Genomic DNA, 22,712 nt, shown 5'->3' on the forward strand with positions numbered 1-22,712 from the left:
GTTATCATAACTTCTCCTTTTATGAATGTGGTTCATGCTTTAGCTTCTAAATAGAGCTCTTGGAAGCCAGGGTGGCAACTGGGCTCCAGTTTCCCAGTACTTCCACTCTGAATCACACTACAATGCCTGTTTCCTGGGCCAATAGTTGAAGTCTAGGTTAAAGCTGAGCTGCTGTTTCAGCCTCCCAGGGAGCTTTGGATACAGGGCTGCCCTTTTAATCCCCCAAGCAAGCAGTTAAGTCAGCCAGTTCCTTGGCATTAAGGTTGAAAGACCCCCTAGTGCCAAGTACTGTAGAAACCCACAAGGCTCATTTTATCTCCTAAGTATTCTGAGCTGTCTTTTACCACACTTAAAATTGGTCAATAGGATTAACCTCCTGAGCTGCTGCCAAAGTAGAATGTTCAGGTACAAAGCAAGGGAATTAAAAAACCAAAGGATTAAATCAATGAGAACAGAGGTATTTGGGCCCCCAAGGACCTAAATGAATGGCTGATTTAGCTTTCTATGGAATGAAAAGCATCAAGTAGCTGTGAGCCTCAGCATTCCAATGGGAGGCTGTGACAGAAGATTCCACAACAAGGGAAGGAAATTCAATGGGAGCCAACTCCACAGCATGAGCTCAGGGATCCCTGGCCTTGTAAGCAAGGCCACGTTATAGTGTATAATCAGATAATTCCCTGATGGGGTTTTAGTCTGTGAGCTTCTGTGCTGTATTTTTTTCACCCAGGCAGCCTAAGTGAAGACTCCAGAAACACAAAACGACAAAGGTGATAAAAAGGATATTAATGGCTCTGCAAATAACTCAATATCAGTGTCTGGGCCAAGAGTAGAAAGGGTGGTGAAGTAACTGAGGCAGAGTGAGAAGGGGAGAGCAAGAAAAAGGCAGGTTGCAACAAGGGGAGTTAGGCCCCACCACTGAGTAAAGCCAATTTCTGACCATCAGTCCTCAGAGGCACATTTGCTGAAGAGGCGGGATGCTGGGATGATCATATTCTGCTCAAGCTTCTTTACAAGCCAAAGTGGACTGACTGCCTATGGCCCCAGAGAAGGCAGTGGAGATGGGCTAAACCTGGAGAGGGGCAGCTTCTCTAACTGTGGAATGCAGGAAATAGGCCAAAGTACGAAAAGGGGCCATGAGGCCATGGGGGAGGGGTGGGAAGAGATATGCCATATTTTGGAAGCTGGATTGCAGCAATTTGTTCTGCTTGGCACTGCCAGGGTGACTTGAAATTTGAAACTTGAGAGGTTAGGAAAGTCAAATATTCTAAATTTTGACCATGTCTTACTGCTGCCATTGCTCCTCAGGATGCCTAGGCCCAGGTCCATCAAGCTGGGCCTCTCCTTTTGTGGACCTACCTGAAATTCCTCGAAGACCTGGTACTCCTTGGAGCCCAGATTTGCCTTTGATGCCATGCAGACCAATAGACCCTGGGGGGCCTGGATGTCCCTCTTGTCCTGATGTTCCAGGGCTGCCCTGGTCACCCTTTGGGCCTAGCAAGCCAGGCTGCCCGTGTAAACCTAATAAAAGGGAGGGGTCAGATGATCACAGCCTGGATCAACAGCAGGAACTGGGTCACCAAACCAAACCAACTTCCTGCAGAAAAGATTGGCCTAGGATTCATTTGTCTCTACTCTCAGCTCCAGCCTTGTTGCTATTCCCAGCAGTAAACCAGAGACTGCAAGAAATTTGATGATTAGTTATTGTCAATATGACAGGAAAATGGGTTTAGGACATTTAAGAAAGATCTTCCCCAAAGAAGGACAGAACAACATGATATTTTATTTTAACTCTACAAATAATCACTTATCTTAGATTCATATAAATATTCACACAAGTATACCAGTTACTGTAAGGCTTTCTGTTGATGGTTAAATAAGTGGGGCAAAAGAGTCACCTGTGGGTCCTTGAGGGCCAGAGTCTCCAGGAAATCCTCTGTCCCCTGGCAATCCCTGTAGGCCTTGAGCCCCAGAAGCACCATTTTCAGCATCAAAGATGTCACCAGGGGCTCCGTTAGAACCTGGTAAACCTGGACTGCCAGCCTTCCCAGGCAAGCCATCTTTTCCAGGAAGCCCAGGAAACCCAGGCAAGCCCTTCTCCCCATGAGGTCCAGAAAACCCTAAATTTAAAGAGGCAAAAAAAAAAAGCCATGAATATTTAGAAGCAATCTGTTTGTGTATCGATCTGAGACAGAATTTTCTAATATAAAAGCTAACATGTTAATAATGGTCAGGGGTCTCTGGTACTGGGAGGACTTGTACAGAGGCAAGAACTGCACTATAAGACCTGGGGAAGGTTCTACTTTTATTAGGCTAGCTACGGGCAGTATTCAACCTGTTCCTGTGCTCAACAGGTAGTGAAAAGCATAGATTATACCTGAGCTTTGGCAAAAGCTCAGTCTCTCCTGGAGTTGTCTAACTTCTGCTGTCATACCTCCCTCTTCTATGGTAGGGAAAAGATGTGGGGAAAACTGAGGAACCGATAAACTCTGGGGCACATGGCCAGAGTTGAGCCCGAAGCCCTAGAGCAGTGGTGGTTCAGAATCACCTGGGGTAACACACAGATTGCTGGCCCCAGACCTTCGCATTCCTGAATACAAGTCTTGCAGAGAGGCTGAGAATTTGCATTACTAATAAGCTCCCAGGTGATGCAGGTACTGTCCCAGAGAACACATTTTGAGAACCACTGGAGTGGTGTAGCTCCGTGAAGCTTAGGTTAGAACAACAGTGTGTGAGAAAAGGCATAGGAATGGACAACTTCCTTTTGACTGATCTGAATCTTTCTTTGACCTTTAAGGAGTTGACCCAGAAAACTGACAGAGCTCTGGTAATCAAGTGACCTGGCAGAATTCTGCTCACTCGTGACTTTGTGATCTTGAGTAAGTCACTTTCTGTCTTGGCTTCAGTTTCCCTATATGAAAGTTAAGGATTTGTTCCAGCTGATACTGAATGGCCATTAGTGCTGCGATATGTTGTCATTCTATGACTGTATGCTGTCTTCCCTGGGTGTGAAAGCAAACCATCCCAACCACACCAGAGGGAAAAGTTAGCTGTCTGTCACCGATGGAGGATGACTACAAGCTACACACAGGCACACAAAGGAGAAATGGGTGAAGAAAACCTTTTTTTCTTACCTGGCAATTCAGGGAAATTAAGTAATCCTGGACTTCCAGGCTCTCCTTTGTTTCCACTAGATCCAGGCTGTCCTGGAGTCCCAGGGAGGCCGCGGACCCCTTTAGGTCCTGAAAACCCAAATATAAGTAGTGAAGGAAAAGCAAAGTCAGTGCGTCTGTGTATGATTTGTGATGTTCAGTCAATAATTTTAGTCTGTTGGAGGGCCTCTCCTATTCTCACCTACTTGCACTGCCCTCCCCAGCAGTCATTCTGTTCCCTCAATAACCAAGTGGACCTCAGGAAGAATGTGAATCCTCAAATGCTGCTGGGACAGACTTTGTTTCCTCTGGCTCAGGGCCCTTCAAGTGTGCCCAGTGGCTTTCTCTAGTCTCATTCCATACCTGGGAATCCAGGAGCTCCTGGTAATCCTGATGGACCATATGACCCAGGAATAATACAAGGCAAGGTGATTCCTGTAAATGGCAAAATGTATGTATCAGGTGAATCTACTGAGTCAGGGACAATTTCCCCCTAGTAGGCTCCTTTAATGGGATTCCATTTAATGGGATAACCAAATTCTCCCCACTTAACAGCTAGGAGTCCACACAAAAATCTTGGCACCGGAAGCTCTTGGGAATTACTACCAGTGTCTCTGCTTAAGGAAGAATGTTCTTAGTAATAAAATGCCAGGACATTTCTTATCAAACCATCGATGCCCTCTGGGCAAGCAGTCACCTGAACAGCAGGTGCTACCTAACTAGGAATAATAGCAGACAGAAATTGTCTACTCACCCTATGCTTAGACAGAGCCTCTCCCTAAGATGAGAGAGGGTCCATTATGCCCACATTACTAGATTGAAGAATTTGAAACCAAGACCCCTCAAGTACATGCCTACCATTTTATTAAAATGAAGCTCCCCAAAACACTGGCTTTTTTGAGATAGAATTTATTTGGGGTCTACTGAAACCTATTGATTATTCTTGGTCAGATAGACATATATGTCTATATCAGGCAAACAATGAAGGACCACTCTCTTGGCCATGAAGAACATGGTGGCCCTTCCCTCAGTTCCTAAAGTAAAACTGTCACCTCTGCTATTCAGAAAGAAAGGATAGTCAGTTTCAGTATTTAGGATATCAGAATTGGCATGAAGAATCCTTCCCCTGGTAAATTCTTCCTTGCTCATTCATAATGCAAATCAAGAGAGTCTATAAGATCACAGAGCAGGAGTTTCTTTTTTTCTTTTTGGAGTTTAATAAAATAATGGTGAGCAAACTGTTTGTTGGCTCCCTCAAGTGTCATTTACAAACAATTGCTATGCTAATTAAAATTAGTCTTGCCTATTCATCAAACAGTTCCCCAAGGTCCAAGGTCGGCTTTAAACCACAGAGTCAATAGTACTAATAAACAGCTATAGCATTTTTCTGTATTTAAAATAAGTCACAAATTGCATTTCTGAAAAATATGTAGACAGCCTGTGATTTAGACTGCTTAATCAGCTGGTGGGCATTTCTCTAATTCTACTTCTGTTTTCCAAAAATCTCACTTGTTTATTCCTAAATCAATAATGAGAATTGAACAGTATGATACAGTGGCTATCCTGGGCTCTGAAGCCAGACATATTTGAGCTGAGCTGGTGTCTTAGTTCTGCTAATAACTACTTGTGTAGACAAGATACTTAACTTTTCTAAGCCTCATACATAAAATGGGAACCACCTAACTCATTTTGGTGTCTGTGAGGATTATATGCAACAGTGTTAATAGCACTTAGCAGAGTACCTAGTATCCTAGTATATGCTCAATGAATTACAGTTCTTATCTTATTTAAGGAGCAGCATTCAAAAGAGCTCCTACAAGGCTATTCCGGTTTCTGGCTCAGTCAGGTTAGTGACACTAGCTTGTACTCCTGGCATCAATTTTCTGCCTTCTACGTATCAGATTTTTACACTCATATTTCTACAAGTCGAGAAATGGATATAGGTTTGGGTCCTTTTCCATGAGTGGGCATACTTATCTTTGTCCTTCCAGACATTGAGATGTTAGAGCTATTTCTGATAGCTATTGCTCTACTAAGGAAATGTGCTTTATAAGCAGGAACCTCGTGTTCAGATGCTTCACTGGTAGAGAGATTCCAAACTTGTGCTCTGCTTGGGTCTTGGGTTTGAACTAAGCCAAAGAACTGCCTCTGTAACTGGTGTCATGAAAGTGCCCTGCTCAAGAATCTCCTGCCCCCAATCATCTCAGTAGCTCATTGGCTTCAATATGTTAAACTCTTACCATTACAGTTCTACTGGTTTATGTATATTTTAAGAAACAAATTGGGTAAAATACAAATATTTGTCCAAATGAGCTTTGTCCAAATGTGCTACCCATCCCCAAATGAAGCTAATCATTCCTGATTTATCAAATGGGTTTCATAGATACATTCCTCTGTGGCCCCCAAACCAAAATAACGAAGCCTTTAAAAGATGATGGGGCTGAAGGAAGGCTTCTGTTCCAGGATAATCACCCTTCTCCAACAGGGGTTCTGGTGTGATGTTTGTGAGTGTGGAGAAAAGTGAATAAAAAGGAAGAGGCATGTGGCCAACACCAGTATCTGAGAACCTGTAGCTAGTTCTAACCTCCCTTTGTGTCTAAGTATCCCCTTTATCAACCTTTCCCCTGCAACAGCAATCATATAGATTAACCAAATAAAGAACTGGAACAGAAGTTTATTGAGGCCAAGGGAAAGTCTTGTCTGCAGCCCAGATATGACTGCTAACCACATTCATGGTCTGGATTGAGTGGAGAGGGCTGGCCCCCACACAGGATCAAGCACACAGTAGCCGCTTCAGTAATAACCAGGGTGATCGTTTACTGTGATTATCTGGAGTTAGAGCCTCTTTGGAAATAGTAGTTGGCTTGCCCACGGTTTGTAATAATTCATACTTGTAGGATAAAAGGTTTCTGATGATTACGTTCCCTTTTTAGGCAGTGCTGCTTGTCATAGCCTGGGGTATCACTGGAAAGTTATATTTGAGGAATTATGCCTGGTTACCACAGAGAAAAAAAAAGAAATGGAATGGCTGTTTTGAAAGTTTTGGCACTGTAACAAGGACATTTTCTGCATAAGATGTCTTCCAAACTGTAGCATACTGTAGTAATACATTCCTGAGATCTTTCTTTTTCCAGGAACACGTGAAGTTTAGAAAAGAAATGATCCCATAATCTTCCTTCTGTTGACATACTTTATTCTCAAATAGTTGGAATGTTGATAGCATGCAGAAAATTTCAGGGAATGTGAGTTTATAGGTGCCAGGTTATTGTAACTCAAATTATGATCTAATTTCCTGAAAAGTATGTTGACCTGCAGTGAAGACCCATCAATTAGCAGAGAGGCAGTGGAATGACCACGAGTAATCTCTCTGGAAACAGAGATGGAAGCAGAGCTATAGCTGATACCAAGGCATCCAAAAGGGAGACTGATATTGTTTGAAAACATTTCTCACAGCTTTCCTTCTGACCTGGTTTTAAGAATCTTGAATGATCAAGTGTTAACCTGTACCATCAGGCTTATTACATTGGCTCACAGAACTAGATTTTAAAATAGATAAAAAGTTACAAGACCTGCTACCTTGTCTTCTTTTTTTTGTAGTTCTTGTTTTTATTGAGTTTACTGGTCCATTTTAGGTATACAGTACAGCTACATTCATTATTGGGCTCTTGTACCTTTACATGACAGGTCTTGGTTCTCATTTCTTCCCCTTGTCCCTGCCCTCCCTTCACCCCCTCCTCCCTTCCCCCTATGCAAACACTTTATTTCCATTTTTTCATTTTCTCATATTTTTTTCTTTTCCCTTACTACCTTTCCCCTACCCTTCCCTACACCTTTAGACCCCTTTTTTGGGTAATTCTTGAAGGTGAGTAGGTGGATAGAGGAGAAAGAAACCTAAGAAATAGTCCTTTGGTTACTGGGAAGACCCTTTCTATTGCAAGTAAATAGTACTCTTTTATGGACATTGTACTATCCTGGGCAGAAAAGCAAAGTATTAGTACTCATCTTCCCTAGGATCTGAGACTTTCAATGAAGTTAGGAAAAGTAAAAGTATTAATGGACGGAGATACTTAATTTAAGTAGCAGTGACATACTGTGGAGGTCAAGGGAAAGCTTAATAGAAGTTGGGCTTATGTCTTTAAAAGATGGAAAAGAAATGAGTGCATAGAAAATAGAGGAAGGCAACATGAACAGACTCTTGGAGTCAGAAATAAAGATATTTCTATTTGGGTGCAGTAAAGAATAGTAGCGTTTTATTTTTTGTAAAAAAAATTATTCTGAAGAGTGTGAGTATAAGGTTGAAAAAGCTGATTGTGTCCATGTCTGGAGAGTTTTGGAAATTCCGTGTTGAAACAATTGGACAAAATTTTCTCTTCATTAAGGAACATTTGTAGCTTTGGATGAGGGAGCAACATGATGATATTCCTACTTTATAGGTATTAATTTTGCAGTAATGTTCATAGCAGAATTGAATGAAAAAAGGCTGAGGCAGGAGATAGGAAGTTCTCATTCACTCACTTACCTCTCCATCTATCTACCCAACTAATCATCCATTTAATCCAAAAACATACAGAGAGGCATGAAATAATAAGAACTGTGTAGCAAGAAGAGGGAGGAAACAATATGAGGCATGGCAAAGAAAGAATGAGAGCTAACCTCAAATTTTCAAACTTCTGATGACTATAAGAACTGTGGTACCAATAATGGAAACACTGAAGTTGTGGAACACAGAACAGAAGTTCAGATGAGGAGCTATTCTGGCTGTATAAAGATGAGTTAGTAGTGTAGGTCTTTCATAATATATGCGCAGGAATGTCACCATTATGATTACTGAAATTCAAGTAAGAAAAGAAATATAAAAGGAAGGAAGTTAAGATATAAATGTAAGTTAAACTAGATATATCTAAGTTCTCTGCCCAATTTGAGATTCCATCAATTGAGGAAAGGTTCTTCCATGCTTATGATATTACCATATAATTTAGAGGGCACCTTATTCAATCTCCTACTCATTAATTCAATGACATTTGCAGTACATGGTCATCCAGCTTCTCCTTGACATTTTCCAGGGATTATGAGGAGTTCATAACCTTTACACACCTCTGTAACTTTTCACTCTGCTCTTTCAGAAAGTTCTTTGCTAAGTGGAACTTAAATCTATATTATTCTTCATTCTAAGATTGTCATAATACATTATGATACTTTTACCACTTAAAACCCTTTAAGGGGATTGAAAGTAATGATTATGGCCTGCCAAGTCTCTTCTTATGACACATTCCATGCACGCAAGTGATGGTCACTCTACAAGAGGTCGATTTTCCAAGTCCAAAGCCATCTGATTCCAGGACTCACCTGGAGATCCATGGAGGCCACGATGCCCTGGTAACCCATCTATTCCTTTATCTCCAGGGGGCCCATGAAGTCCAGGAAGTCCTGGTAGCCCAATTCCTGGAGGACCAGTTGGACCAGGATGGCCTTTTTCACCAGGAAGTCCTGGTTGTCCTTTTTCACCTGGGAAGCCCTGTCCACCATCACCCTAGATGAGAATAAAAAATAATGAAAATCTATCTAAGAGACTAATCTGAAGAGTTCTCTGACCATGGGAAAGAAGTAACCAGTATGACTACGGCTTATGATTTGTTAAAATTCTCTATCACTCTAGTTTATGAACCTTCTCTGAGTTTAGTTAGTGGGAATGGGTCTTGTCAATTCTGGGTCCTGTGATATTTCAGATGGGGGTGGGAAAGAGGGAATAAAATGAACAAGATAACAATAACCCTTGAATTCCCAGAAAGTAGATGAATTGCTTGAATGGGAAAGCCATTGAGCAGCTGAAGTATTTTTAAGCGACATGGTGAATTGTTGCTAGCATTTATAAAATAAAACAATGACCATTCCTAGCAAAAGATTCCCATTTTATAGAAAAGCACAAAACCCAATGTGTCAGTGACAGAGGCAGGACAAAATATTGTGAATTCTTTATTTTGTCCTGTCCTATGGTCCAGTTGCCATCAGACCTCCTTACATCAGATAAGTGAGTGTGTACAGAGCTAGCTAATCAAATCAGAACAATCCACTTACTTGAACACCTGGCAGACCTGGTAAACCTGGTATGCCATCCTTGCCTGGGGCTCCTGTTATACCAGGGAACCCCTGCGGGCCTGGATCACCCTTCTCCCCTGGCATTCCCGATCCTGTTCTGAGAGTTGGTTCACCTTTCTTTCCTTTGGCACCTGTAAGACCTTGAGGTCCAAATGAACCCTGATAGAGAAACAAGAAGAAAAATCAGGAGATAAAGACTTCATAGAATTTTGGAATGTAGCAAAGGTATGACCGAAAGCAGGTCTTTGGGTATATTTTGGCACTGCTCTAAGCACTTGATTATGTTGTCATCTTGGATAATAATTTCCCATTTTCTGTATCCTTTCTAAATTTTGAAATCTTTAAGGATTGAAACGTCATCTTAATTCCTACCTAATATTTGGGGCCTAGCACAGTGACAAGCAAATTGTAGAAAATTTTGTGGAAAGAGGGAAGATTGAATTGAAAATAGGTATGTTAAAGCAGAAAGGGACTTTAGAGACCATCTAGTCAGGCTTTATATTACAAATAAGAAAACCCTGACGTTTTGTGTTATTCCTACCTATCTTTTATGTGCTTTAGGAAAGTGATTGGCAGAGAGTAAGGGACCCTTGAAAGCTCCTATTGCTCCCTCAGGGTCAAAGTTTCACAAGACTTACTGGAGTCCCTGCTGGGCCCTGTGTACCCTCAGAGCCTGCATCTCCTCTGGTTCCTTTAAGGCCTGGAAAGCCCATGAGACCTTGTGGCCCAAGCAGGCCAGGTTCCCCCGGTGGTCCGGTGTTGGGGATACCACCATCACAAGCACAAAATCCCGAGTCCCCTGGGGGAAAAACAGACAACATAAAACAAAGTGGGCCCTCTTTAAAGAAGGAAAAACCTGATAGTAGCTGTTTGTAACTTGGAGGGAATCAAAAGGCATGAAGAGAAGAGTTTCCCTAAGTTCCTGAAGGACTTCTTACTTTTAGTAAACTGATAATCCTTAAAACTCTGAGAGAACAGACTATTCTTCAGATTAGCATATCTTGAGCTTAAATGCTCTGAAATCTGCAATATTTTGGATTTCAGGTTTTGGTTAGGAATTCTCAACCAGTAAGATCTGTGCAATATTCCAAAATCTGAAGAATATGAAGTCTGAAACATTTCTGGTCGCAAATATTTTGCATGAGTGGTACTCAACTTGTATTTATCTAGTGTAATCCCTGGACCTTCTAATGAATCACTTGTGATGTTTGATTATACAGCCACTTCCTGGTCCCCAGTCCAGTCCTAATCAGTTAGATTCTCAAGAGGCTAAATCCAAGAATTTAATTTTTAGTAATTTCTTCTAGGGGGTATTCATGTATGATGAAGCTTGAGGATCACTATCTCTATTCTAAACTCAAAGAACACCTTTAGGCCCCATGGGCATACAGAAAGGGTAGCATCATAGTTGTTTCTATTTCAGGAATGAGAATGGTGTTGAGAAAGACACCAGCTCTGTGGTCAGTCAGGGAAGGGCCAAAATTAACATCGTAAGTCTAGCTTTGTAATTTAATGGCTTTTCCTACCCAGTCTTTGTTATTATGGTTTGGATTGAGAATGTTCCTTAAAGCCTCATGTACTCATAGGCAGGGCGTTTGGAAGGTGTTTGAGTCTTGGTTGATATGGCTCCACTTGCTGATAGGAGGTGGCATCTGGTCTGAAAAGACAGGTCCCTGGAATGTGTGACCTTGGAGGGTAGGTCTCCATTCCCAGTTCCTCCCTTTGCTCTGTGTGTTACCTGGCTGCCAGGACCTGAGCAGCTTTCCACACAGGCCCTCTCACCATGTTATTCCACCTTGGAGCATGCCAATCATGGACTGTAACTGTGAGCCACAATAAACATGTCCTCCTTTAAGTTGTGAGTTTCGATATTTATCGTAGCAACAAGAAAAGTGACCAAATACTTGGATTTTAATAGCAAAGTTTTCTGAATTTTCTGAACTATGTGAATATCTGAGAGTCTAAAGCTCACTGCTCCTGTACTTAGTGATAATTTATGACAGGACAAAGAGGAAGGAGAGAAATAAGTTAAAATTTCTCTGTTTGAGCCTGAAGAGAGTCATTAATTCCTGGAAAGAGGAAGAGAGATGTCAGATAACTCAAACCCCCAGGCCAGTGGTGGCTACCCTATGCACATGTGCTACAGTAGGCTGTTGTCTTTGAAAGCTCTAGGTTTGCCATCACTGCGAGGCCATCTCTAAACTTCTCTTCAGTCAGTAGATTCACTTCTCTCACCACCCTGGCTTGGGCTGCAGCCATAAATAATTGACTTATTTGAACATCTTCCCTTCAGAGGAAGGAATTCAGAAACACCCGAAGGGAGTAAAAAGATGGAGAGGAACAGTGCATCTGAAGGTTATGCTCACTGATTGGCTATTTAGCATCAGTGGGGACTTGAGTTTGGTTTCTTGGAGCAGTTTTTTTTTTTTTTTTTTTTGGTTTTTTGAGACAGGGTCTCACTATGTAGTTGGGACTGACCTGGAACTCACTATGTAGCCCAGGCTGGTCTCGAACTCACAGTGACTCTCCTGCCTCAGCCTCCTGAGTGCTGGGATTACAGGCATGGGCCACCATACCTGCTAGAAGTTTTTTTTTTTCAGAGCCTCAGGTCTTGACATGTTCAGAGCTCTTTGCTTTAAACTGAAAGTGATGATAAGTGGCTTCTAGCCTTGGCCTTGCAAACTGGGAGGGACTTGTGCTGGCTCACACCCTAGGCCACTAGCAACAGCATCTCTAGGTGCAGTAAATAGGAAGAGCAGCCTGCCAACCACTTTGTCCTGTGTGACCTCAACTACCAGCCTCAGTCTTAATTATAGCACTTCTGCGAATCCTATAATACAGTCCTCTCTCAGGAGTAAAGATTGCTTTCATTCGGGTTCCCAAAGCTGCTGGTTTGCTCATCCTCCACAAAGCCTTGTCAGAGAAGTTGGCGGGGGGGGGGAAGAAACTCAAAGGGACAAAATTACCTTTTACTCCTTTGTGGCCTGAGTTTCCCTTTAGACCTTGTTCTCCTCGGAGACCAGGAAATCCTGGCTCTGTGCCATATATAGTTCCAATCTTAGATGGTGGACCTGCAGGGAAAAGAAAGACTGGCAGCTCTTGACTCAGCACAGCAGCTCAAACATGAAGGCCTGGGTCATCAAGGCTCAACACCCACAGCAGAGACAAAACTATCTAAGGCAGGGACCCCTAAGTCTGTGGCAAGAGCCAACAAAACTCTCTGTTGTTTTACTTCACTGTATTACCACTTACAAAATGTGTACAGTGTTCCAGGCACTGGACTAGACACTGGACATTCAGAGATGAGCAAGGTAGCTTCACCAATTCAACAGTCCCAATACTTACTCCAGAAAGCCCCCTTATGAGGATAGGAGGACAGAAGAGTAAGCTGCAGTGGTCAAGGGATTTAGGATACAAAGAACTATGCTGGGGGATATTTCCAGCCTTTTTCTCAGAATCTAGAATCTCATACTCAGGTACAAGATCTGAGGAGAACAGGTCCTTGTAAGATTTATTCATTTATTTGGCATTGGAATTTGAACCCAGGGTTTTTGCATCCCAGGCAAGAGCTCTACCACTGAGCTAAACTGCCAGCCCCCCTGTGTAGGCTTTTTGGCATCTGTTTTGAGGATACAGGCATGAATTCTCTCTTAGGTGTTCAGCATTCCCCCTCTCATTTGAGCCCTCTAGGCTAGAGGAAGTCCAAAAAAGCCAATGCTGCTTCTCTGAGAGCCGAAAAGCCTCGAAGTAGAGCCTGAGGCTGGTGAAAGATGAAAGGGAAATGGCTACAGAATTTGGAAGGCATTAGGTGGTGTTTGATCATTCTGATGACCCCAGCTTTCTTGTTCTTTGATGAACACTTTGCTGTGTAGCTGACACTAGTGGAAGCAGGGCTCACCCAGAGAGGATAGAGGCTTTATTACTGCCTTTCTGTAGTTATCATGTATCTTGGCTGAGCTGTTTCATTTGTGATAAGTTCCATCAAAAATCATGATGTTTCTGTACTATGAATCATACCTGAGCCTCAAGACCAAAGAAAAACAGGAACAACTTACCTTGTGGGCCTGGTAGACCTGGTAGGCCTGGTAAACCAATTCTGCCAGGAAGGCCAACTCCTCCAATTGTGATGTGGCCTGGGTTTCCTAGGTCCCCCTTCAGACCTGGAAGTCCCTGAGGCCCTATAGTACCTGGCACACCTGGAAGGATAAGCCCACACAAAGATGTTCATATCACCCTATTCCTCAGGGGCACTCCTATCAGCGGCATGTGTGGGAAAGAACTGAAGGGAAGAATTTGGGAAAGCATTTGCCTTTCTATTACACTGAAGTTAGAAAGGTCTAGAGATATTTTAGCCCAACATCATAGGATACTGAGGCCCAAAGGAAAAAGGAAATATGTTCAGGGGCACAGTTTCTTAGTGGCAAACTCAAGAGGAAAATCGATCTGTAGTCCCCAACTTCCTGTTTTTTCCACCTTGGTGCTGGGCCAGCTGTACTTTTTCCAAGGGGCTACTTTAAAAACAGATATCCTTAAAGAGGCTCATCTACAAGAAATTTAGCAATCAGTGCTTTTAAAGTAATGTCTGAGTTTTTATGTTTGGGATAGCCCTATCTCTAGATTCTGACATGGTCTTTCTGTCACTATAGAACGCCTCTGATGATTGGTTCAAGGGTGTCACCCATAGGATCCTGGGACCATTTAGTGCCTGACTTAATCCTAGACTGAAGGTCTGGTATAAATTTTTACTCTGGTTTTTCATTAGACCCTCTTGGCAAGCATTAGCTATGATGACACATTCACAGAAGAAAGACAGAGCTCTAGCCACCCAATATAGACCTCTGGTAGTGCAAATATCGACAAAACTCTGGGATTGTCTATCCAGCTATGGTAAATCATTTGAGATAAAGGAAAGCTGAAGAATGGGACTCAGGTACCCAGGAACCATCCCTGCATAGATTGGCATTGGGCTGGCAGGGAGAGAAACTATGTAGAGGTATAGAAGGAAGTTTTAGGAACAAGAGTGGATAGAGGACTGATATGTGAAAAGAATGGATTAACTTTTTTCACCTTGTAAGGCTGGAAGGCCAGGGATGCCAGAAGGGCCACGTTGGCCCTGGATGCCTTCATCTCCTTTAAATCCCGGGGGGCCTGGCATCCCGGGATCTCCAGGATTACCTGGAATCACAATGAAAAACAAAGTAGTAAGCACAGTAGAGAGCCACCATGCCACAAAATTCCCAAAAAGCAATGCAGAGAGCTCTTCTGGGTCTGAAATACTCTTTCCTGCCCTTTCTAGGTCTCCCCAGTGCTAATAGTAATAATGGGCCTACAGGAGCTAAGGATCCACAGGTGTTCAGAATTGGTCTGGTCAGGGCTTTCCTTTCATGATAAGATCTATTAAGTACTAGGAAAGATCTTTTACTACTCTTAATCTGTAATGTTCACCATTTGGATTAAGATGTTGAAATCCACTATTTATATTATATACATAGGTTTCCTGGGAGTGAGTGGGATACAGAAAGCCACTGTCAAGCATTTATTTATTTATTTATTTATTTATTTATTGTGGTACTGGGGATTGAACTCGGGTCCCTGTGCTTGCAAGGCAGGCAGTAGAACCACTGAGCCAAATCTCTGGCCTGTCAAGTATTTATTAATCAAACAGGGCATGGACCTGATATGACAGGAGAGGAATAAGTTAAGGAGACTTGGGTGGAAGACGCAGTGTAGTAGAAGTCTTTGGTCAAGCAAGAAGTAGCTAGAGACACTTGGCATCTAGATCTTTGGAGAAGACAAGGGGAAAAGGAGGGTATGCATAGTAAGTAGGAAAATATGAGAAAAACACAAACTTTCTAAGTATCATACTGTTAAAGGCTCTCAACAACTTGATCCCCTATCCAAAGATACTTTCCTACTTCCTACACAACTGGCAAGCTTAAGAATGTATGGGCTCATTTATATAAGACCCTGAGTAGCCCATAATACTGGGCTGAAGCCAGACAGGCTGGGGAGGATGCTAATCTTTCCCTAAGCATAACCAGGAGAATCATTTATACCAAACTCAGGACTAGGCAGATAGAAATTCTAGTCCTGATAGACCCAATATAAAAACAGGAGGCTTGGCTTGGCCTCTCTGCCCAAGAGTTTGGAATTTGCTTCATTCACCAAGCTCAGGACCCATGAGGGGCCCTTATTAGCAATCCAATGGCTGACAAAGCATTTTACAAAATTGTAGGGGCTATGGAATTTAACTCTTTGGTTTTTTCCTCTGGTCAAATCAGTAAAGAGTTGTACCTGAGATCATAGCACCATCTGCACTCATGAAAACATCTGGTCCTGGTAGGCCAGTCCCACCTTTTTCACCCTGCAATGATTAAATTAAACACAAATATTCTGTGATCTCATTGTACAAGATCTACATGCCATCAAAGCCAATACCCAGAAAAATGAAAAGCTCCTTTTTTTGTGACCCGTGACTCCAAGGTAAGCTAATCAAGGGGTTAATTTCAAAGTCCAATAAATTGGAGATGAAGGAGACACAAGGCAGGCCAGCGGCCTGATACTCAACTGCAAACCCAATAAGGACAAAGGATCCCAATTTTATTTTGCAAGACCAGTTAAAGAATTTCTGTTTCTGAGCCTGGGAAATATATCATAGGCATATACAACTTGGCGGTATCTAAGAAATGTGAAGGAAAGAACAGAATTTCATTTTTTTCTACTCTTAATATGACTAGGCCTCTGCTGGTGTTTTTATCCTTGTTAGTGAATAATGTCAGATAGATGAAGCCAGTGGAGTCCCTGTTTCCCAAAAGGAGGACTCAGGTACCAGAATCAGATGCAGTGGAATACCTACAATAGGTTGTAGCCGCTGTCTGGCAATAGGGGATGCATTATCTATAGGGAATTTAAAAACAATAATAAAACCTAAAAGTTGGTAGTATCTGAGGAATGATCACTGACTTTGTGTGTTCATAATTCATTGCATGCATCTCTTGAGAAAATACTGATATATAAAACATCAAAATATTGAAAACACTGAATCTCATATGTATGTTTCTATAATAATTGTTCACTTTTCCACCCCCCTGACCCTATGCTTTCATTTCCCAACATTACCTTAATTCTCGGGAATCCATTAAACCCAGGAATACCTGGAGACCCCTTCTTGCCCTGTGACAGAAACATAGTTACCACTAAATTCAAAGGAGAGGCTTGTCTCTGGAAAGATTAGGGAAAATAGTGCAGGGAGCTTGGCTGGCATTCAGAGTATGCATGGCTTCTCCCTGACTCTGGGAGCCATACAGCCTTTCAGAAGGAAATATGCTGCTAGGTAGTCAACTTGTATATTAAGAGGTACAAAGATCATAAGGCTATGAATATAAACAGGCTGGCCTTGCTAGCTCTTGATAACACGCCAAAGATGTATTACTTCATTTGGCATGAAAGGCACCATGTGTCACACTAGATATCCATCCTCTTGAGGGAAAACAAGAGTGGCTAATATCACAAAATTATATTATTAAAAGAAGGTGAACAATTTGTATTATAAGCAATGTCTCCATTTGGCAATGTTGATTAAAGCAAAGGGAACTTCAGATTAGCATTTTATACACTAAGGCTTTACTGATATTAACCATAATACCTTTGTCCCTGGAGGGCCTGGCACGCCTTCTGAACCCATGGGACCCTGTAAAGAGAACAGTCACACTTATAAAGATTAATAACTTACACTGGAAAAAAGCTACTGAATTTATAAAACAAAGTTATCCAGCTGAGTTTAGAATTTAGTGGCTCCAAAAATCAGGTAAAAGAATGTTCTTAGACCTGGCTTAATGACTTCTTTCTAAGCACTAATGCATGAGGCTGAATAGCCATATGAAGCATTTTTAAGAGCTCAATAAATAGAAATATGTTCAGTAGTAGGTGAAATTTAGTAGAAGAACTGGTGGTCTTATACTTAGTCTGCATTAGTTCCACATCAGAAGATTTTTAAATAGATCATGGGAAGGCCTCTTATCTTCCACCTCAAATATATTCTTTGTAGGTGGTTACGTGCTTTCAAGACAACAGAGAGGGAAAAGTGGAGAAAGAAATGGTATGGTAATGGGTTAATCGATACTCAAAAGGGCTTTGAACAAATCTCATGGACAAGCTAAAAGCACAACTCTTTAAATGTTACTTCTTTAAGACTAAGATGTGCTAACTGCTTATAACTCAAAATTTAATGCCTGACCACGAATCAGACAGGTTGTTATTTCTTCCACTCAAAGTGAGATTATTATTGGAAACTGTTAGTGCTGAACATTACTAGCTATGTTTTAGAACTTCCCAGGCTTGTTTCCACCTTATAAAGATTCCTCCATTCCTGTGTCACCCTCTTGCCCATATTCTCATGGAATAGAATGAAAATATGGATAGGATGAAAGTAAGACTTCCCTCCTATTATTCTTTAGCCTAGAAGACAGGTGCACATGAGGGCAAGGTCAGGCTGAGGAGCCACCCAGAGTAGGGGGTACATCATTTCTTGTTCAAGGGAACCACTTAGTCAAAGGAATGGAGCCAAGTGAAAAAGGAAGAGGTCTTAAAAACCTGCCAGAAGGCTGATGAGGAGAAATAAGAGAGGCTTAGGTGGCTCTCGAGTTACATAACATAAAGGGCTAAACAGGAATGCAAACAGACCAAGTGACTTCACAGACTTGGGCAGGAACATTACAGGCTCATACCCTAGGTCCTGGCAAGCCAAGGATTCCTTTTTCTCCAATAGATCCAAATTCCTAAAGGAAAAAGGAAACCACAAGTTGTAACATTCATTTTCTCATAGGTCTCTTGGCGCCATTGAAAGGGAGGAGGTAATTTCAAACCAGCTCCACTGTCCTGTTAGGGTGGCATATTACGCTGAGTTTCTTGTCAATGCCTGAAAAGCACAGAGGGCCTGAATATTAATTTGGACCATTTGTTTGACATTCTTCTTTGTTTCTAGAATAATGTATTTCCTCTATAACAGTATTACATATTTTATAGCATCTTGAACTTACAAAAACAGAAATAATAAAATATCTAACCATATTGATTTTACACATCAGGAATCTAATACAGAAGGGTTAAGAATCAATGAGAAAGACAGGTTTTCTGACTTCTATTCCACGGCCCTTTCCATGAGAACTGGCTGCCTTCCACCACCTAAAAACTTGACTTTTTTCACCCACAAGTGGAGGATTGTGCAAATCCTTGGGGGCTGATACTAGAGACAAAGGATTTTTTTTCCTTTGGAGACATGATAACTACATCCTTTCCCATGGGAAAGAGTATTTCTACCAAGTCATGGTCAGGAACTCTGCAGCTCTATACTGGGACTATATATAAGTTTCCTGCTTTCAGAGTACAGATTTTGGCAAACAATATATAGGCCTATTGTAAAAGTAAAGGAGGAAGTGATGCTTTCTCAAATGTAAGCTTCTGAAAAGGCACTAAATATCATGGTACATTCCGTGTCTCTTTCATTTGACCTGGCTCATCTGTTGTGAGGCCAGTGCTCCAACCCCATTTGTAGCTTTTTCTTCCTTTTACATATTCAATAAATTTCCAATGGGTACTAAAAGCTGGCTGAATACTCCCTGGTTTTCTAGGTTTATGGGTTTTTTTTTTTCCTTTCTTTTCTGTGGGGCAGGTATGCATTTGTGAGGAGTCCAATCCAAAGCAGGTTTTGGTTCCTACTTGCCTCTTCCCTTTTCTGCATTGATACTGTGTGCCAAATAGTTCAGCCATTATAACAAATAGAATTTCTAATTTGGAAAGATTGTGAGATAAACTGAATACAAATTTATTTGAAATCTTAGTTTTCCACATTTCAAATAGGAAACTAATGTGTGCTGCCCCCTGGTGGAATGTGTCTATTGACCTTTGAGGTTGAATCCTTCAAGTAGCCTTCCCTGTTCTGTCCTTGAGAGCTATGGCAGCGGGTGCTCCCCCAATCTCTTTTTTGTTTTGTTTTGTTTTTTTGAGACAGGGTCTCACTATGTAGTTGAGACTGACCTGGAACTCACTGTGTAGCCCAGGCTGGTCTCGAACTCACAGTGATCCTCCTGCCTCAGCCTCCCGAATGCTGGGATTACAGGCGTGCGCCACCACACCCGGCTTTTACCCCAAACTCTTAAACCACTTCCATAGGCTATGAAAGTTTTGTAATCAGAAGTTCTCTGTGACACTCTCTTGTCTCTCTCCAAAGCATGTTACTGCTCTCTGCACACATACATGACAGTGCAGCATATACTTGTTGAATTGAATGGAACAATGACCTAGCGAATAAAACTGTGTCAAAGGATAAAGGAAATAACACCCAAGAACTTTCTCATAATCCTGCCTATCTTTCCCAGAGGTAAAAATATGAGAGCCTTGTATTCTTTTAGAAAGCAGAGAGACTTTGCATTCCTGCTTTTTTAGAGTCCAAGAGCTTGTGCTACATTGTCAACTAAAGTGAATAAGTGGAAAATGTATGAAGGCAAAATAAAGCAAAGAAACTTGGGTGGGGATTAGGGCTAATAAAAGATAAATGACTTGGTAGATGTGCTGCAGGTTCAGCCTGTCTTCTAGCATGAGGGGGTACTGTACAGGAACCTTGCTGAACAATCTATCCTAGCAAGATGTCCTGGGACTAGCCTGTCACAGTTGGCCCTTGATGTGAATGATCCTGCATCCTGCATTGGCAGCTCCTACTCTCATACTTTCCCATGGTTCAGAAAGCCTCTTTCCAGCACTAGCTTAGCTATTTCCAGGCCTGCTCTCCAGGCCTTGGGCTCCTAATACTTTTTGGTTCTTAGGGAAACTTTATCGAAGGAGATTCCACCCACTGAGTAGTTAATTCAGATCCACTCAGCAGTTACTTTAAGGATTTAGTTTCTTCTCATCTCCCTCCCCATTTCATCCAGTTTGCTTTCCTGTTTGCTGGTACCTTGGCAGAGGGCTTAGGGGTATACAGCCCTCTCTGACAACCTCCACGGACAACCTGTTGCTTACACATGTGAATGTGCTCCTGGGGACAAAGAAATAGAATGTGTAAAGCTGAGACTGAGCCAGAAAATCAGGACTATTTGACCACTGCTAATGGACAAGAGGAAAAATGTGAGGCATAAATCCACCAGACTGGACTCTTTGTCTCCTGCAAAGATTCGGGCTCAGATTAGAAAGAAACAAATGGTTAAAGGGAGCATTTTGGATTCCTTAGAGATTTCTCTCAGCACAGCCTTGTTTTTCAGTGAGCATGGATAATCCAAAGCTGATGTGAGGGCTTTGGATTTGAGAACTGTGTTTCCTCTGAAAAACATTGAATACCTCATATATTCTATCACATTTCTCCTCAACTTTTACATAAAAAGCAAAAAAGGTACCTAAGAATGTTCCAATTAAGCAGATAGAGATATCACAGCAAAAGAGTTACATGATTTGGCCAGGGTCACACATTGTATCTGTACTAACGTGGGCTGAGAACACTAATTTATTGGTTTCCACATTATGAAAATATGCCGTTCTATGTAAAAAGAGATACTGTACAGATTTGATGCCTTTACAACTGGGGTTTCTATTTTCCAGTTCACACTGAGCTTGAAATAGTATTGCAAGGACCGTGGTGCATTGCCCTCTGTCACTCTCTTTCTTTTGTAAGATAAAAGGGACCGCGTTGAAACAGTAGCAGAGGAAGTCCTCTGAGACTAAACAGAAGAAAAGGGGAAGGAGGTAACAGGAGCTAGTGAATCCTAAGGCAGCAGAGGAGATCATAAAATCCTATTTTAAAAATTTAAAAACTAAAACGCTACGGCGGCCCTGCCTAGAATGAACTGGACTGTAGGGGGCAGCATGGTATGGGTAAAAAGCTCTGAACTGGCTAGACTTCAACAGAGCTGAATGTCAGTCTCAGCTCTGCTCATGACCAGCTGAGCAGCTCTGGACAAGCCTCTCCCTCTGTTCAGGCTGTGTTTTCCTGAGGGATAAGCCTGAGCTCAACTCACTTACCTCACAGGGATGATACAAGTTGCCTAGAATCTACATGTAATGCTCTACAAAGAAAGGTGCTAATTTTACTCCCAAATGCACTTGCAAAGTGCTGTCCAATTAAAAACATGACATGACCTACTATGTCATTTTCAATTTTTTAGCAGCCACCTTACAAAAGCAAAATAGAGATTAATTTCATGATATATTTTCTTTAACCAAATGTATTTTAAATATTATTATTTTCACATTCAAGTGAAAATTGTTCCTTTTTCATATTGTTTTTAAAATCTAGTGTGAATTTTATAATTACAGTACACACCATTTCAGATCAGCCACATTTGAAAATGTTGGTAGTCATATGTGGCTACTGGTCATCTCATTGAACAGCACAGTTTTATACTTTGTAAAGAAATTTCACATATGTTGTGAGTTTGGCCTCACAAGAGTAGATATGATCTCTGCCATGTTGCAGATATTCAGAGAGGTTTAACAATTTGTCAGTCCTAGAGCTGCAGCTGGGTCCCTGACAGGCATATCCAACCTGTGGCTTGCAGGTCTCTTGCCCTCTTTTTTAAAAATGTTGTAATAAAAAATAAAAAGGAAATTTTGTTACTTGCATACACAAACTGTATTATTTATTTTATATGTGGCCCAAGATAATTCCTCTTCACTCAGTGCAGCCCACACAAGCCCAAAGGCTGGACATGTATAGAAGGTCTGGGTATTCTGTCCCTAATACCAAGGTTCTCTTCTTTTCTGTTCATTAGCTGCAGAGCTGATTAAAATCAAGGGCACTGAGCGATGTTTCTCTATTCCCCTTCGCTTCTATGGCATAATAAGGATGTTCATAGAAGCAACCTGTGCCACTGGCTCTCCAGGTTCTGCTTTTTGGCCACCCAGGGAAACCCAAAATGTTTCAAGGTACAGTACTGTAGGGAAGGAGTGGACCCAGGTATCCCCACTGTGCTAGCAAGCAGAGCAAGACCTTGCCATATTTAATTCATCCATTTTCCTCCTCATACCTATCTCCAGTCCAAGAAAATTTTATCGGCTTCTTCAAAACATATTCTGTGTTCTAAAATCCATCAATCAAATGTTATGTATTGATATTCTTTGTTTTTTCATTCGAACTAGGCACTTGTGAGATATATAGATATGTATGATAATTATATAATGGAATTTTGCCTTGTTAAGTGATACTAAATAAATGCTGATAATTGCTGATGGTGACAAAGTCAGTATATTTTAAAAATTCACTGTCTTTTAGAAATACTGAAGTATTTATGATGAAATAATATGTCTATTATTTGTTGCAGATTAGCCATGCTAATTGTTGAAGCTAGGTGATGGATATATAGTAGATCATTATGCCACTCTCTCTGCTTTGGTATGTTTGAAACGTTCCATAATAAAGGTTAAATGCATTCACATTTTGAATCTGTCCACTTTTGTCCATTCCCCGTTGCTATGACCACA

The 22,712-nt window shown here is 41.5% G+C and overlaps 1 protein-coding gene across 3 annotated transcripts in view; it reads right to left on the reverse strand.

The window, feature by feature from the left end:
• Col4a6 (collagen type IV alpha 6 chain) overlaps nt 1-22,712 on the reverse strand; it is a 359,207-nt gene that overhangs the window by 23,378 nt on the left and 313,117 nt on the right. For all 3 annotated transcript variants that reach the window (XM_010603052.2, XM_033760322.1, XM_033760323.1), the window contains 14 exons: nt 17,972-18,022; nt 16,891-16,935; nt 16,365-16,418; nt 15,540-15,609; nt 14,313-14,420; nt 13,301-13,441; nt 12,212-12,316; nt 9,884-10,044; nt 9,225-9,404; nt 8,496-8,679; nt 3,513-3,584; nt 3,132-3,239; nt 1,896-2,117; nt 1,357-1,518 (listed from right to left, as the gene is read on the reverse strand). In XM_010603052.2, coding sequence (XP_010601354.1) covers nt 1,357-1,518; nt 1,896-2,117; nt 3,132-3,239; nt 3,513-3,584; nt 8,496-8,679; nt 9,225-9,404; nt 9,884-10,044; nt 12,212-12,316; nt 13,301-13,441; nt 14,313-14,420; nt 15,540-15,609; nt 16,365-16,418; nt 16,891-16,935; nt 17,972-18,022 — 1,663 coding nt within the window. The remainder of the gene's footprint in view (nt 1-1,356; nt 1,519-1,895; nt 2,118-3,131; nt 3,240-3,512; nt 3,585-8,495; nt 8,680-9,224; nt 9,405-9,883; nt 10,045-12,211; nt 12,317-13,300; nt 13,442-14,312; nt 14,421-15,539; nt 15,610-16,364; nt 16,419-16,890; nt 16,936-17,971; nt 18,023-22,712) is intronic.

The sequence above is a fragment of the Fukomys damarensis genome, unplaced genomic scaffold (assembly GCF_012274545.1).
Source record: "Fukomys damarensis isolate Sample0158 unplaced genomic scaffold, DMR_v1.0_HiC HiC_scaffold_39, whole genome shotgun sequence".
Classification (NCBI taxonomy): Eukaryota; Metazoa; Chordata; class Mammalia; order Rodentia; family Bathyergidae; genus Fukomys; species Fukomys damarensis.